Genomic DNA, 16755 nt, shown 5'->3' with positions numbered 1-16755 from the left:
TGAGGATCGATCCATGCTCTAACCTGTCGGAAGCCCATAAAGTTTTCTCTGAACATCATATAGAAAGAGCAGTTATCTTTATTTTTAACCAATTAGATGACATTCTTTGGGGCTGTAATGAGTATATTACTCTTTTCATCCCATTCCAATTGCTTCTGCTCTTTTTAGCTAATGCCTATCTAATTACTGAATAGTATTACTTTTATTCAGCTATTTAGATGATAAAGCATATATATAGACCAAAGAATAATATAGATCACTTAATATTTATTACGTTTAAATGATTTTTTTCATATTACAGAATTCAACTCCAAAATAAGGTAATTAATGCCTGGTAAGTTGTTATTACACTTGCATTTTTCCCTCCTAAATTTTGAAAACAAACACCTTAAAAGACATGTGAATCAGTTCAGTGCACTTTTAGTGACTCAAAATCATGAGACAAAGACCACATTTATCCATTAAAAAAAAAAAAACTCAATATTTTAAAATATTCATGACATGAACTAAAATAAAGGAACAAATAAAATACTGCATTTTCACCACAATTGTTTTGGTAGATGACAGAATATTGTCTTGAATAATGCTCCTCTGCAGAGCGTCTGTGGCGCTTGGCATGCTTGGCACATTAGCACTTGGTAACCGCTCGGCCTCCATCTGCAGTTTTTTCAGAAGGACCCTTACTCGGGGGCCCACATTCCCCTGAGACTAATCTGTCTGACTCCACAGGGACTATTCTGGTGGGAGCCTGATCCTTCTTGCTCCACCTGCTCTTAAGGCTTTCCTGTCTTCCCTTCATTCTCCCCAGATTCACACTTGTTGCCACCTGCATTCTCAGCAAAGATGCCCAGCACAGAACTCACACAGCTGAGTCTGCCCCACAATAGCTCTCACTCCAGATGTGGCCCCTTTACTTGACTAAATTATGACTAAAAGGTAAAGAGACGATCTGCCCACAAAACTTGTTCTTCCTACTTCATAATCACATCTCCTACAATGCAAAAAAGGTTGGTGATGCCTGATCTAGAACTTAAAACATTAATTAGTTTAGGTAGAATATATACTGCTCTAAAGTTCTTTAAAATCTACTCTTTCCTATTACTGTTTGTTTTTAAAAACCATAAAAATATAAAAATGTAAACATTCTACTAAACATTTCAGTAGAAACTGTTACCCTACTTTCTATGTAGTGGGTTTAGAAAGAACAAAAGTGACACCATGTTCCCCTTGGCAGACCCCAAATCATGCTCCCAGCCCTAACCTACCATTACACATTTCCCACCATTAGACAGAGCTGTAGGCCAAGCATGTCTCTCATGACAACTGCTACTGTCACCCATGAACACCCTGTAACAAAGCAGCATAGTAACTCACTGTAATCTCTCCCAGCTAGCTGTCCATCTGCTTGCTGGGCACCTTACATCCACTGCTCCACACCGAGCCTTGGTGACCATGCAAACACATGGAAGCAGGGACACAAAAACCAGAAGCACCTCTTTTGCCACACTCTACATTCCTTTGCAAAGTGAGAGGGCACTTCCTATCTCTTTGTCAGAGTATCAGCAGAACCAGGTAGGGTGGTAGGGTGCTGCTGACAGACGCAGGAATAAAGAGAAAGCTGATGAGTCTAGCCACCAGTGTCCACCACTCCCCCATCATTCACATTCCCTTCATCATGACACTGCTGGGAGCTTGAGGATGAATCTGATCTTCTATTCAAAAGAAGAAACCTACTCAGGAAATTCTAGCCACTTCTCATTGCTCTTGCAGCAAGGTTTCACTGTATGTTTTTCAAAAGCATGAAATTAACGTGTTATTTTTTTTTTAGGAGTAACTTATAAATTAATTTTTTTTAATGCTGCTTTTGTTTTTAGGGAGAGATATGCTAAACACAAATGACTAATGAACTCTATCAGCTTTGCGGAATCTCCTCAGCATCTTTATCAGCTATGATTAATAATGAGATAACCTAAAACCACAATTCCACACCCAGGTGATAAACAGTACCAATTAACCAGAGTATTAACTGCAATGCCTTAAAACTATATTACCTGAATACTTTCCATGGTGAAGTATCAGAAAAAGTGAAATAATAAATATTTTCCACAGCACCATAAGGTTTTATAAAATACTATTTCAGTTTTTAACATTAATGTATAATCTCAAGATTCTGGTCTATCATTCATGTTAGGCTTAACCTCTTTTCTGTCAAAGGCCATATATATATAGGCACAACTATAACATAAAAATCATATATTTTACTGAAGAACCTGTATGGTATACTTAGACAGTCACTCTTCTGGTTGTATCCAGTGAGTACTAGTGGATTCAAAGCCCAGGAAAGATGGTTTTGCCATTTATACTCTAATCACAAATTTTAATTTGCCAAAAAAAAAAAAACCCAAGTGGAAACTAAGATATTTGCCATAACTGAAAAGTCCTTTTATACCTGTTTGCTTTAGTACTGTGTGCTCTTACAGGTTTTGTTTCTATACAATATTTTGTAAATAGCTCTGAGTTTGTAAAACAAGAATACAGTGATTCATTTTGAATTTTAAAAATAAACGCAAGTGGAAAACAAATTTTATAGCCTAACTGTCTGCAATTATGTGTAACAAGTTACCTATAATAAAAACTGTACCGGGCTTCCCTGGTGGCGCAGTGGTTGACAGTCCGCCTGCTGATGCAGGGGACACGGGTTCGTGCCCCGGTCTGAGAGGATCCCACATGCCGCGGAGCGGCTGGGCCCATGAGCCATGGCCGCTGAGCCTGCGTGTCCGGAGCCTGTGCTCCGCAACGGGAGAGGCCACAACGGTGAGAGGCCCGCGTACCACAAAAAAAAAGAAAAAAAAAAAAAAAACTGTACCACAGATTGGATCCCCCCAATATCCAACATGCTCATGGATCTCCTGAACTATTAGTGTGTGCTGTGTCAACTTAGTTCAATACTGATCTAAGCAAAACATTATTAAAGGAATGACTTGCCTACCAAATAGCATACATTGCATTCCAAAGCCAAATTTGAATTCGATTTGGGATTATTAAGTCCATGTCTCCCCTCCACTAATGCAGAGAACTGAGACTTGGATTTACTATACATCAGGCAGCACTAGAGTAAATCTGCTATAAAATTATTTATAACAAAATAAATATTTTCAGTCCCTCTACACTAAGTGATATATAAATCATTAGCAGTTTATAACATTAGCTTAGGTCACTGTTTTAGGACCCAAACATACTGTACAATCCTGAGTAAAAGGTTAGGGGTACAGTTTCTTGGGGATCTTTCTTGATCAGGAATCATAAAGAAAACACATAAAACCACACTTATAATAATCCCCATTTTCATTAGAAGTACCATGAGTCCTTTTTACTTTGGTAAATAAGTTTATCTATGTAAACAATTTATTTTGAGGGAGTAAAATATAAGCAGAGCTTCTGCTAGGATCCTTCCATCACCTTTTGACACTGATATAGTAAATAATCAGGAAGAGTAGAGCAGGAGGATCTGAACCACAGGGCTAACATGTCACCATGAACTCGGAAATGCAGCAAGCAGGGGATGGATGGGAGCAGCTGACAGGCCAACAGCCCTTCATTGCCTACAGCAAAACAAAGTGAGAAATTCTTTAATACAAAAAGACTTCAACAGACATTTCTACAAAGAAGATATACAAATGGCCAATAAGCACATGAAAAGGTATTCAACATCACTGATCATTAAGGAAATGCAAATCAAAACTAAAGTGAGATACTAGTTCATACCCATTAACATGGTGATTATCAAAATAAATAAATAAATAAATAAGTGTTGGTGAGGACGTGAAGTAACTGCAACCCCTGTGCATTGCTGAATGTAAATGGTGCAGTTGCTGTGGAAAACAACACAACAGTTTCTCCAAAAATTAAATACAGAATTACCATATGACTCAGCAATTCTACTTCTGGGTATCTAACCAAAAGAACTGAAAGCAGGGACTCAAACACAGATTTATTTGTACACCCATGTTCAAAGCAGCGTTATTCACAATAGCCAAAAGGTGGAAGTAACCCCAGTGTCCGTCAAAAGATTAATGGATAAACAAATGTGGTATATTCGTAAAATGGAACAATATTCAGGCTTAAAAAGGAAGGAAATTTTGACACATAATATAGATGAACCTTGAAGATATTATGATAAGTGAAATAAGCCAGTCACAAAAGGACAAATATTGTATGATTCTACTTAGATGAGGTAACTAGAGTAGTCAAATTCATAGAGACAGAAAATAGAATGGTGGTTGCGAAGGGCTGGAGAGGGAGGGGCAATGGGGAGTTAGTGTTTAATGGGTACAGTTTTAGTTAGGAAAGAGGAAAAAGTTCTGGAGATGATGGTGGCAATGGCTGCACAACATGAATGTATTTAATGCCACTAATCTGTACATTTAAAAATGGTTAAAATGGTAAATTTCATTATGTATATTTTACCACACAAAAAAATTCTTTAATAAAGTCTGAACAACACACTTATCTGAAAGATACTCATAACATGAAATACAGCTCTAAGAAATCTGACACTTGTAAGAATTGATTTGCTATCTGATTGTAAGAAAGCCCCTATAAACACAAGATTGCCTTTTTAGAACACTACAAACCTATAATGTCAACAACATGAAGTCTTAGTTCCTGTTGCAGGGCCTTTAAGGTAGAAGGCAGAGCAGCTTGTGATTCTGACATCTTCACATTTTGTTTCACATCATTTGCGAAGGATAACCAGAGTTTACCAAAGTCTTCAGTCGAGATTTTTAATGGCCTGAAAATAATTTTTAAAATTAGATTTATGTCCATTAAGAATGAAACGATTCTAAACAGACAAATACATTTCAAATGACTCATGGGAATAAAAAAAATCACTGTAAATCTAAATCCCACAAAATCTATGTTTTTTAAACCAAATATGATTAGAATACTTACCATTATCCTCCAACCTGAAGAAAATGCTGAAAGCAAATGTTATTAAAGAACAAATGTCTTTTCAATAAATCACCCAGTTCTCTCTTTTTCTGAGTTATTAGTCATTACAGTAAAATTTCACCAAGTAATTTCATGAATCATTCAAATATAAAACTTTTCTTTCATGCATACTTTAGATTTGGGGATGAGATACTCTATCAAAGCCATGTACAAGAGTAAGAATACAAAGAGTTAGCACCTTAAGCAAACTGGACCAAGAGAAAGGATTTTAATAAATGTATTTTTTAAATGGTTCAGGTGATTAAAGATCAAATAGTTAACAATGGGGTATCTCTGAGAGGAATTACAGGAAATTTTTATATTCTACTTATATTTTTCTATAGCATTTAAATCTTTATAACTATGTATTGAATTTATAATTAGGAAAAATATTTTTTTAAGATACAGAGGATTTTATTAATAAGCACAGAAGAACCGTCTGTGTCATATATGTTGTGTTTCTTCAGGTTACTAATGCTCACCATGGGACATACCTTCATAGTCACAAAATGTAAGTTTTTTGAAGGCTAGATTCTATCTTTTCAGCACCACAGGTATAAATAAATACTCTGACAGATTTATAAACATGTTCTTACTAAAAGACTTTAAAGAATGGGCAAAAATTATAGTAGTCTAACACAGGTAGATGTGTGAAGGTTAAAAAATTTTTTTACAGATATTCATTGGTATTCTGCATTCTTGGTTCAGGCAGGCTTCATTTTTAAAAATGTTTGAATACAGTATAATATATTCATAATACTAAATAAGAGCAGAAGGGTTAAAAGGTTGTTTTCAATTATTTGGGTAACTGCACAATGCTAGTAAAATACTAAATACTGTATGTCTAATAAAAGTTTAGTAACTTTGTTGAGCCATTTTCTTGCAGATCTCTAAAACTTTAATGAACAGACTTTACGAAAGAATTAATCAAATAAATGAAACACAAATGAAAAAACTTTAAAAGCTTTTTAAAAAGTCAGGCAGAATCTTTGAAATTATTTCAGTTTAAACATTACTTTAATATTACTTTCTCTCGGAAGTTCTCCAAGATCACCAGCCAACTCGAACCTATATCAGGTCCCACACTATAATGGCCCATCATATCATTTACTTCCTGTTCATAGCACAATTCACAATTATACATGCATTTATGTGATTGTTCGATGTCTCCTCCCTAGACTGAACACTCCCTAAATGCAGGGGTATGTGTAGTTTTGAGTTGTTACACTCCCTAGCACCTAGTACAGTGCTCTGTCCAGAGAAGAGGCCTAATAAATATTTGCTGAATGAAGGAATAACTTGAATTAATATTCTAAAAAATATTTACCTAATGAAATCTAATAGTGATAAGTTTACTGAAAATTCGAGCTGAACAGAATGAGTATCCATCACTTGATAATTTATAAAACCAGAAAGATTCCCTTCTGTAAAAGGTTTTTCCATCTGCACACTGTATTGAAAGTTTTTGGTGCTTTCTGCTTCTATTACAGGCAAGCAGCATCCAGGTTGCTCACTGATCTGTAAATAAAAGTAATGTAAGTATTGAAGAAGGGATCAATACAGGCTATCATATGAATAACTATTTTCTATTTAATTGAAGTGGTACAAAAGCATACAATTGTGAGATGTTAATAACAAGCCACACCATGAAGATAACTGACAACTTCACTTGAGAAAAATTCACTAGCACAGAAAATTAAGAAATAATAATACATAGGTCAGAATTAGGTAACAAATGGTATTACAATGAAAATGTCTATATGGTTTAACAACAACAAAAAACAGATTAAACTCTAGTCCTGTGTCTCTCAATACTAGCTAGTACCAGTTTTTTTTTTTTAATTAATTAATTTTTTTTTGGCTGCATCAGGTCTTAGCTGTGGCATGCAGGATCTTCATTGAGGTATGTGGGATCGTTAAGGCATGCGGGATCTTTCACTGCGGCACGCAGGCTCTTCGCTGTGGTGCGTGGGCTTCTCTCTAGCTGTGGTGCACAGGCTCCAGGGCATGCGGGCTCTATAGTTTGCTGCATGCGGGCTCTTGTTGAGGCACATGAGCTCAGTAGTTGTGGTGCGCAGGTTTAGTTGCCCTGGGGCATGTGGGATCTTAGTTCCCTGACCAGGGATCGAACCTGTTTCCCTACATTGGAAGGTGGATTCTCTACCACTTGACCACCAGGGAAGTCCCTAGCACCAAATTTTTAAAGCTAGAAGAGTGCAAAAAAAAAAAATCTTTCCCTCTCATTCTCCACCCTTACTCAAGCTCTGGTGGTAAAGCTCAGACAACTGAATTGGGTTTTGTTTTGTGTTTTTAAGTTCCACAGGTGATTCTAATGCACATCTACAGTCAGGAACTTCTGCCCAGGTCAGGCCCAGGTAGTATCCCATTCAATATATTCTAGCTCATAGAATAAATTGGGTCAGTTTTCTCAGTCTTTCCCAATACATCTTTATTATGTTTCCTTGTCTCTTTTGAATAAATTTTTCCTACTTAAAATAATAAAACAATCTGTCACACCTTTCACTGTTTTTGCTAAAGAGGAAAGAAGGATGTGGGAGAAATTTACAAGCCATCAGATGAGTCAACAGCAGAAACACTAAGTAATGTTTCTTACACTAAGAAACATTAAGTAATTCATTGTCTTACCTTGAAATTTTCTGCAGGAGCAATTTCTAAGTTAGCACTTTTCAGTTCTGAAGCACTCTTATTAAAAACTGACCAGACCATCAACAAACACTCATCTTTCCAAATTTTGTAAGAAGACACTGATATGGTTTCATTATTACAGACCTCCATAAGATCTGAATGCATGTGTTCAGTAGTTTCTTCCAACAAAGAAGCAGCTAAAGAGATTTCATTGGCAACTGAGGCTGCAGTGGACTGAGGAGGGTGAAAAACTTCCATGTTGTTATCAGCAAACAAAGAGGGTGTAGATAGCCTGCAATTTGAGATTTTCTCAACCAAGGGCAGTTCTGTGAGTGACTCAGAATCTAAAAGTTCTGAATTAAGAGAAAATTTCTTTACTTCTTTGTCTCCTCTATCCTGCAAATGATCCAAATAATAGTCTTCTTCATAAGTCACATTTGATGAAGAACTAAAGGAAGAACAGGTCATATTTTGAGCAGTGGTTGTTTGCCCGCTTTTGGTTTCCTTGACTTTTGATTTCCTTCTGAACTTGTGAGAAAGGGTATCTGCTTTTCCTAGCTGCAAAGATAAAACATAATAATAGAAAAAGAAACCATTCTACTAAGTCATGAGTTTTAAACTTTTTTTTTATAATTTCAAATGAGCAATGTACTAACTTGCTACCTATAAAGCATAGATTAACAAAATTAACAAAATTAACAAAAATTCAGAGATGAATAAAATGTTAAGCCCTAAAATTCTGACAGCTACATAACTTTGAACAAGTAAGCTAAATCTATTTCTCACTAGAAACACATAAAATCAGAAAAAGAAATAACGTCAAAAAGTCAATCATGAACAATTCTAAAAACTTGTTAGACTTAAGAAAACTAGAGTACAAAACTGCACAAATTAAAAACAGTGAGAAAGCTAGCCATTTTTTGAGTTTCCAGAGTTGTCCTGTAGAAGCTAAGATACCCTCAAATACAGGGATGGGTCAAACTTTGGTTCAGTAATCTATAATAATCCTGTTTTCATGACCTGTGAGTCGATAAACAGGGAAGAAAAACTGACTTCACCTCAAGAATCAGCTAGTGTGGCTTACTGGAACACACGGCAGGAAAGAATTCTAAAAGTAACTAGGGATGTTTGGTACAGACTCAGGAGATGGGAACAGCAAACTTGTGATTCTTGCGCTAAGCCTCCCAAGGAAATGTCTGCGAATCCATCTAAGAAGAGTGATGGCTCAAGTGACCCCTTGCCTCACAAAGTTCTATGTAGAATCAGTGCAGCAGACTGGGTCTACTTTAAGTTCATCCTCCTGGAGGCTTTAACACTGAGTGGCCATCTTTCACACGATTCTAGTTAACCAGAATTCTAGCTCTCTTCCAAGTCTCAGCAGCTAAGTTTGTCTCTTACCTTTCAATTCAGAAACCAAAAAACAAGAACTAACATCATATTAACACAAAAATGAAAACAAGTTGGGGGACTTCCCTGGATGTCCAGTGGTTAAGACTCCGCACTCCAGGTTTGATCCCTGGTTGGGGAACTAAGATCCCACATACTGCAACTAAGCCCATGTGCCACAACTACTGAGCCCATGTGCTCTAGCCTGTATAATGCAACTAGAGAGCCCGCACACCACAATTAGAGAAGACCCATTGCAGCCATAATTAATTAATTAATTAATTTTAAAAGTTGGGGGTTTCGGGGGGAGGAGGACTTCCATTTCCAGTACCCATGGGACTCGAATTAGATGTACATTAGACTGCTCAATATTGTTCCTCAGGTCACTGATGCTCTGGGTTGGTTTTTGTTTTGTCTTTTCTTTCTCTCTGTGTTTCATTTAGGATAGTTTCTATTACTTTGTCTTCAAGTGTATGATCTTTACTTTTTAAAATATTTATTTATTTATTTATTTGGATGTGCTGCATCTTAGCTGTGGCACACGGGATCTTCATTGCAGCATGTGGGATCTTTTAGTTGCAGCATGCAGGATCTTTAGTTGCGGCACATGGGATCTTTAGTTGTAGGATGTAGGATCTAGTTCCCTGACCAGGGATCAAACCCAGGCCCCCTGCATTGAGAGTGTGGAGTCTTAACCACTGGACCACCAGGGAAGTCCCCGACCTTTTCTTCTGCACTGTCTAATCTGCTGTTAGTTAGAATTAACACAAGCCAGAAGACACCAGACAGACATCTTTGTTAAATTACTTAAAGAAAAGAAACAGTCGGTTTCCGCAGAGCTGGCACTCCCAGCTCGGGGTCTCTTCCCTCCGCCGTCACGGAACTGCCCCGGAGCGCGAGGGGAGGGCGGCCTCACTGAGGCTACCGGCTCTGGAGGGGCCCCAGTGGCCGAAGCCGCAACAGTCGTGGGGACAGCTGGCCGGCCATGTGGATGAAAGGCTCTTGGTGCTGCAGTCAGGAGTCAGTGCTGTGCCTCTGAGGTGCGAGAGCCAACTTCAGGACACTGATCCACAAGAGACCTCCCAGCTCCACGTAATATCAAACGGCAAAATCTCCCAGAGATCTCCATCTCAACACCAACACCCAGCTTCACTCAACGACCAGCAAGCTACAGTGCTGGACACCCTATGCCAAACATCTAGCAAGACAGGAACACAACCCCACCTATTAGCAGAGAGGCTGCCTAAAATCATAATAAGGCCACAGACACCCCAAAACACACCACCACATGGACCTGCCCACCAGAAAGACAAGATCCAGCCTCATCCACCAGAACACAGGCACTAGTCCCCTCCACCAGGAAGCCTACACAACCCACTGAACCAACTTTAGCCACTGGGGACAGACACCAAAAACAACAGGAACTACTAAACTGCAGCCTGCAAAAAGGAAACCCCAAACACAGTAAGATAAGCAAAAGGAGAAGACAGAAAAACACACAGCAGATGAAGGAACAAGGTAAAAACCCACCAGACCTAACAAATGAAGAGGAAATAGGCAGTCTACCTGAAAAAGAATTCAGAATAATGATAGTAAAGATGATCCAAAATCTTGTAAATAGAAGAGAGAAAATGCAAGAAACATTTAACAAGGACCTAAAAGAACTAAAGAGGAAACAAGCAACAATGAACAACACAATAAATGAAATTAAAAATACTCTAGAAGGGACCAATAGCAGAATAACTGAGGCAAAAGAACGGATAAGTGACCTGGAAGATAAAATACTGGAAATAACTACTGCAGAGCAGAATAAAGAAAAAAGAATGAAAAGAACTGAGGACAGTCTCAGAACCTCTGGGACAACATTAAACGCACCAACATTCAAATTATAGGGGTCCCAGAAGAAGAAGAGAAAAAGAAAGGGACTGAGAAAATATTTGAAGAGATTATAGCTGAAAACTTCCATAATATGGGAAAGGAAATAGTTAATAAAGTCCAGGAAGCACAGAGAGTCCCATACAGGATAAATCCAAGGAGAAACACGCCAAGACACATATTAATCAAACTGTCAAAAATTAAATACAAAGAAAACATATTAAAAGCAGCAAGGGAAAAACAACAAATAACACACAAGGGAACCCCCATAAGGTTAACAGCTGATATTTCAGCAGAAACTCTGCAAGCCAGAAGGGACTGGCAGGACATATTTAAAGTGATGAAGGAGAAAAACCTACAACCAAGATTACTCTACCCAGCAAGGATCTCATTCAGATTTGATGGAGAAATTAAAACCTTTACAGACAAGCAAAAGCTGAGAGAGTTCAGCACCACCAAACCAGCTTTACGACAAATGCTAAAGGAACTTCTCTAGGCAAGAAACACAAGAAAAAGAAAAGACCTACAATAACAAACCCAAAACAATTAAGAAAATGGGAATAGGAACATACATATTGATAATTACCTTAAATGTAAATGGACTAAATGCTCCCACCAAAAGACACAGACTGGCTGAATGGATACAAAACCAAGACCCATATATATGCTGTCTACAAGAGACCCACTTCAGACCTAGGGGCACATACAGACTGAAAGTGAGGGGATGGAAAAAGATATTCCATGCAAATGGAAATCAAAAGAAAGCTGGAGCAGCAACTCTAATATCAGACAAAACAGACTTTAAAGCAAAGACTATTACAAGAGAAAAAGAAGGACACTACATAATGATGAAGGGATCAACCCAAGAGGAAGAAATAACAATTGTAAATATTTATGCACCCAACACAGGAGCACCTCAATACATAAGGCAAATACTAACAGCCATTAAAGGGGAAATCAATAGTAACACATTCATAGTAGGGGACTTCAACACCCCACTTTCACCAATGGACAGATCATCCAAAATAAAAATAAATAAGGAAACACAAGCTTTAAATGATACATTAAACAAGATGGACTTAATTGATATTTATAGGACATTCCATCCAAAATCAACAGAATACACATTTTTCTCAAGTGCTCATGCAACATTCTCCAGGATAGATCATATCCTGGATCACAAATCAAGCCTTGGTAAATTTAAGAAAATTGAAATTGTATCAGGTATCTTTTCTGACCACAATGCTATGAGACTAGATATCAATTACAGGAAAAGATCTGTAAAAATTACAAACACATGGAGGCTAAACAATACACTACTTAATAACGAAGTGATCACTGAAGAAATCAAGGAGGAAATTAAAAAATACCTAGAAACAAATGACAATGGAGACATGACAACCCAAAACCTATGTGATGCAGCAAAAGCAGTTCTAAGAGGGAAGTTTATAGCAATACAATCCTACCTTAAGAAACAGGAAACATCTCGAATAAACAACCTAACCTTGCACCTAAAGCAATCAGAGAAAGAAGAACAAAAAAACCCCAAAGTTAGCAGAAGGAAGGAAATCATAATGATCAGATCAAGAATAAATGAAACAGAAATGAAGGAAACAATAGCAAAGATCAATAAAACTAAAAACTGGTTCTTTGAGAAGATAAACAAAATTGATAAACCATTAGCCAGACTCATCAAGAAAAAAGGGAGAAGACTCAAATCAATAGAATTAGAAATGAAAAAGGAGAAGTAACAACTGACACTGCAGAAATACAAAAGATCATGAGAGATTACTACAAGCAACTCTATGCCAATAAAATGGACAACCTGGAAGAAACGGACAAATTCTTAGAAAAGCACAACCTGCCAAGACTGAATCACGAAGAAATAGAAAATATGAACAGACCAATCACAAGAAATGAAATTGAAACTGTGAGTAAAAATCTTCCAACAAACAAAAGCCCAGGACCAGATGGCTTCACAGGAGAATTCTATCAAATATTTAGACAAGAGCTAACACCTATCCTTCTAAAACTCTTCCAAAATATAGCAGAGGGAGGAACACTCCCAAACTCATTCTACGAGGTCACCATCACCCTGATTCCAAAACCAGACAAAGATGTCACAAAGAAAGAAAACTACAGGCCAATATCACTGATGAACATAGATGCAAAATCCTCAACAAAATAATAGCAAACAGAATCCAACAGCACATTAAAAGGATCATACACCATGATCAAGTGGGGTTTATTTCAGGAAAGCAAGGATTCTTCAATATACAAATATCTCATCAATAAACAAATCAATCAATGTGATACACCATATTAACAAATTGAAGGAGAAAAACCATATGATCATCTCAATAGATGCAGAGAAAGCTTTCAACAAAATTCAACACCCATTTATGATAAAAACCCTGCAGAAAGCAGGCATAGAGGGAACTTTCCTCCACATAATAAAGGCCATATATGACAAACCCACAGCCAACATCATCCTCAATGGTGAAAAACTGAAAAAATTCCCACTAAGATTAGGATCAAGACAAGGTTGCCCACTCTCACCACTCTTATTCAACATAGTTTTGGAAGTTTTAGCCACAGCAATCAGAGAAGCAAAGGAAATAAAAGGAATCCAAATCGGAAAAGAAGAAATAAAGCTGTCACTGTATGCAGATGACATGATACTATAATAGAGAATCCTGAAGATGCTACCAGAAAACTACTAGAAATAATCAGTGAATTTGTAGCAGTAAAGTAGCAGGATACAAAATTAATGCACAGAAATCTCTTGCATTCCTATACACTAATGATGAAAAATCTGAAAGTGAAATCAAGAAAACACTCCCATTTACCATTGCAACAAAAAGAATAAAATATCTAGGAATAAACCTACCTAGGGAGACAAAAGACCTGTATGCAGAAAATTATAAGACACTGATGAAAGAAATTAAAGATGATACAAATAGATGGAGAGATATATCATGTTCTTGGATTAGAAGAATCAACATTGTGAAAATGACTCTACTACCCAAAGCAATCTACAGATTCAATGCAATCCTTATCAAACTACCACTGGCATTTTTTACAGAACTAGAACAAAAAATTTCAGTTTGTATGGAAACACAAAAGACCCTGAATAGCCAAAGCAATCTTGAGAATGAAAAACGGAGCTGGAGGAATCAGGCTCCCTGACTTCAGACGATACTACAAAGCTACAGTAATCAAGACAGTATGGGACTGGCACAAAAACAGAAATACAGATCATGGAACAGGATAGAAAGCCCAGAGATAAACCCACACACATATGGTCACCTTATCTTTGATAAAGGAGGCAGGAATGTACAGTGGAGAAAGGACAGCCTCTTCAATAAGTGGTGCTGGGAAAGCTGGACAGGTACATGTAAAAGTATGAGATTAGATCACTCCCTCACACCATACACAAAAATAAGCTCAAAATGGATTAAAGACCTAAATGTAAGGCCAGAAACCATCAAACTCTTAGAGGAAAACATAGGCAGAACACTCTATGACATAAATCACAGCAAGATCCTTTTTGACCCACCTCCTAGAGAAATGGAAATAAAAACAAAAATAAACAAATGGGACCTAATGAAACTTCAAAGCTTTTGCAGAGCAAAGGAAACCATAAACAAGACCAAAAGACAACCTTCAGAATGGGAGAAAATATTTGCAAACGAAGCAACTGACAAAGGATTAATCTCCAAAATTTACAAGCAGCTCATGCAGCTCAATAACAAAAAAACAAACAACCCAATCCAAAAATGGGCAAAGACCTAAATAGACATTTCTCCAAAGAAGATATACAGATTGCCAACAAACACATGAAAGAATGCTCAACATCATTAATCATTAGAGAAATGCAAATCAAAACTACAATGAGATATCACCTCACACCAGTCAAAATGGCCATCATCAAAAAATCCAGAAACAATAAATGCTGGAGAGGGTGTAGAGAAAAGGGAACCCTCTTGCATTGCTGGTGGGAATGTGAATTGGTACAGCCACTATGGAGAACAGTTTGGAGGTTCCTTAAAAAACTACAAATAGAACTACCATATGACAGAGCAATCCCACTACTGGGCATATATCCTGAGAAAACCATAATTCAAAAAGAGTCATGTACCAAAATGTCCACTGCAGCTCTATTTACAATAGCCAGGAGATGGAAGCAACCTAAGTGTCCATCATCGGACAAATGGATAAAGAAAATGTGGCACATATATACAATGGAATATTACTTAGCCATAAAAAGAAACGAAATTGAGTTATCTGTAGTGAGGTGGATGGACCTAGAGTCTGTTATACAGAGTGAAGTAAGTCAGAAAGAGAAAGACAAATACCGTATGCTAACACATATATATGGAATCTAAGAAAAAAAATGTCATGAAGAACCTAAGGGTAAGACGGGAATACAGACACAGACCTACTAGAGGATGGACTTGAGGATATGGGGAGGGGGAAGGGTAAGCTGTGACAAAGTGAGAGAGTGGCATGGTCATATATACAGTACCAAACGTAAAACAGACAGCTAGTGGGAAGCATCCACGTAAAGAGAATACCTGACTGAAGCTGAGCCAATTAGATTTTCTCTTTCAGGAATATAAAAGGTATGTCACTGGTGGCTCTGGAGCTGGGGAAGCCATTCCTACCATGTGTATAGATAACAGTCACGAGCTTTTGTAGGGCCAGTTTTTTTGTTCAAAACAGGGAACACAGATTCTCAAAGGAATATAACTGACTACTTACCAAATTGATTGTACTTTCTGATCCTAGCCCAACAAATAATGATGATGCCAGCAGCTGCTTTTCTTTCTCTTCTTTAGATTGGGTAAGGGCTTGAGATTGATCGTTTTTTGTTATAATTTGATCTACATTCTCCATTATTATATTCTCTTGAGGGACTGGCAGAGCTTCTGTTTCATCACCAGTTTTGCTTTCCTTCTTGGGAAGATAGCCCTCTTTCCCCCACAATTTCTTTATACCTTCCAGCTTCAAGCTATTTGTCCTAAGGAGATTGATAATGAAATCAAGTCAATTTAAATAATTGCTAAATAGTTACCTTCTTGAGGCATTTTTAAAAACACATCATTGTCATGACCTTTTAGAAATAGCTTTCATATTATATTCTATGTGCCAGAAATAAAACCTAGATCTTTAGATTTTATTTTAATTATAGCCAACCTCCCCTAACTCTCCAGCCAGATTTAAGGCAACAGAACTCTAGACTTAGTTAAAAATTTCAGATTATTTAATTCCTTGAATAAGATGTCCAAAAATAGAACTACTGTAAATCAGTTCCTTTCACCTATTGACTTTTCAAAAATACCTTTAATTCTGATGGGTTAAAGATCAGAAATGATATAAGTTTCATACCTATAATCACTCAGTGAAGGAATTAATACTACATAAATTCACTACATAAAATCCTGTTGAGAGCAAAAAAAAAAAAAAAAAAAATCATTCAAATCTACTCCTGTGTGTAAATTTACCTTTAATCCACAAGGTTTTCTTAATGTGAGCACAAGCTACACTTTCAACTATTATAAATGTACACTTATAAAAGTGAATGAAGTTTGATCTGTAGAAGAAAACAGTAGTATTTTTGGAAAAAGCACGAAGGTTAGGAGTTTTTTTATACCTGAGATGAAAAAGAATAAAGTTGTGATTAGAATTAGGTCTCACCTACTGTTGTCCCAAAAGCTACAGCTGTGAATCATAAGTGCAGGCTGAAATAACCAAAGACTGCCTCTATTGTTTTCATATAAGAACCATGTGTCCTTGGCACTGGCTCATTTAAGTATCCCTCTCATGATCCAAAACTGAATTTTTAAAATTTGT

General features: G+C 37.0%; 1 protein-coding gene across 1 annotated transcript in view; it reads right to left on the bottom strand.

Moving 5' to 3' along the window:
- Positions 1-2913: 2913 nt before the first annotated feature.
- Positions 2914-16755, bottom strand: part of AP4E1 (adaptor related protein complex 4 subunit epsilon 1) — a 66260-nt gene continuing 52418 nt past the window's right edge. Inside the window, exons 17-21 of the mRNA XM_082840953.1 lie at positions 15664-15922; positions 7639-8196; positions 6320-6510; positions 4635-4792; positions 2914-3602 (exon numbers count right to left, since the gene is read on the bottom strand). Of these exons, the coding sequence (XP_082697079.1) occupies positions 3442-3602; positions 4635-4792; positions 6320-6510; positions 7639-8196; positions 15664-15922 (1327 nt within the window). The 3' untranslated portion in view covers positions 2914-3441. The remainder of the gene's footprint in view (positions 3603-4634; positions 4793-6319; positions 6511-7638; positions 8197-15663; positions 15923-16755) is intronic.

This window comes from Leucopleurus acutus, assembly GCF_964270905.1.
Source record: "Leucopleurus acutus genome assembly, chromosome: 1".
Taxonomy (NCBI): Eukaryota; Metazoa; Chordata; class Mammalia; order Artiodactyla; family Delphinidae; genus Leucopleurus; species Leucopleurus acutus.
Note: the sequence above shows the minus strand (reverse complement) of the source record. Positions and strands in the feature narration are given on the sequence as shown.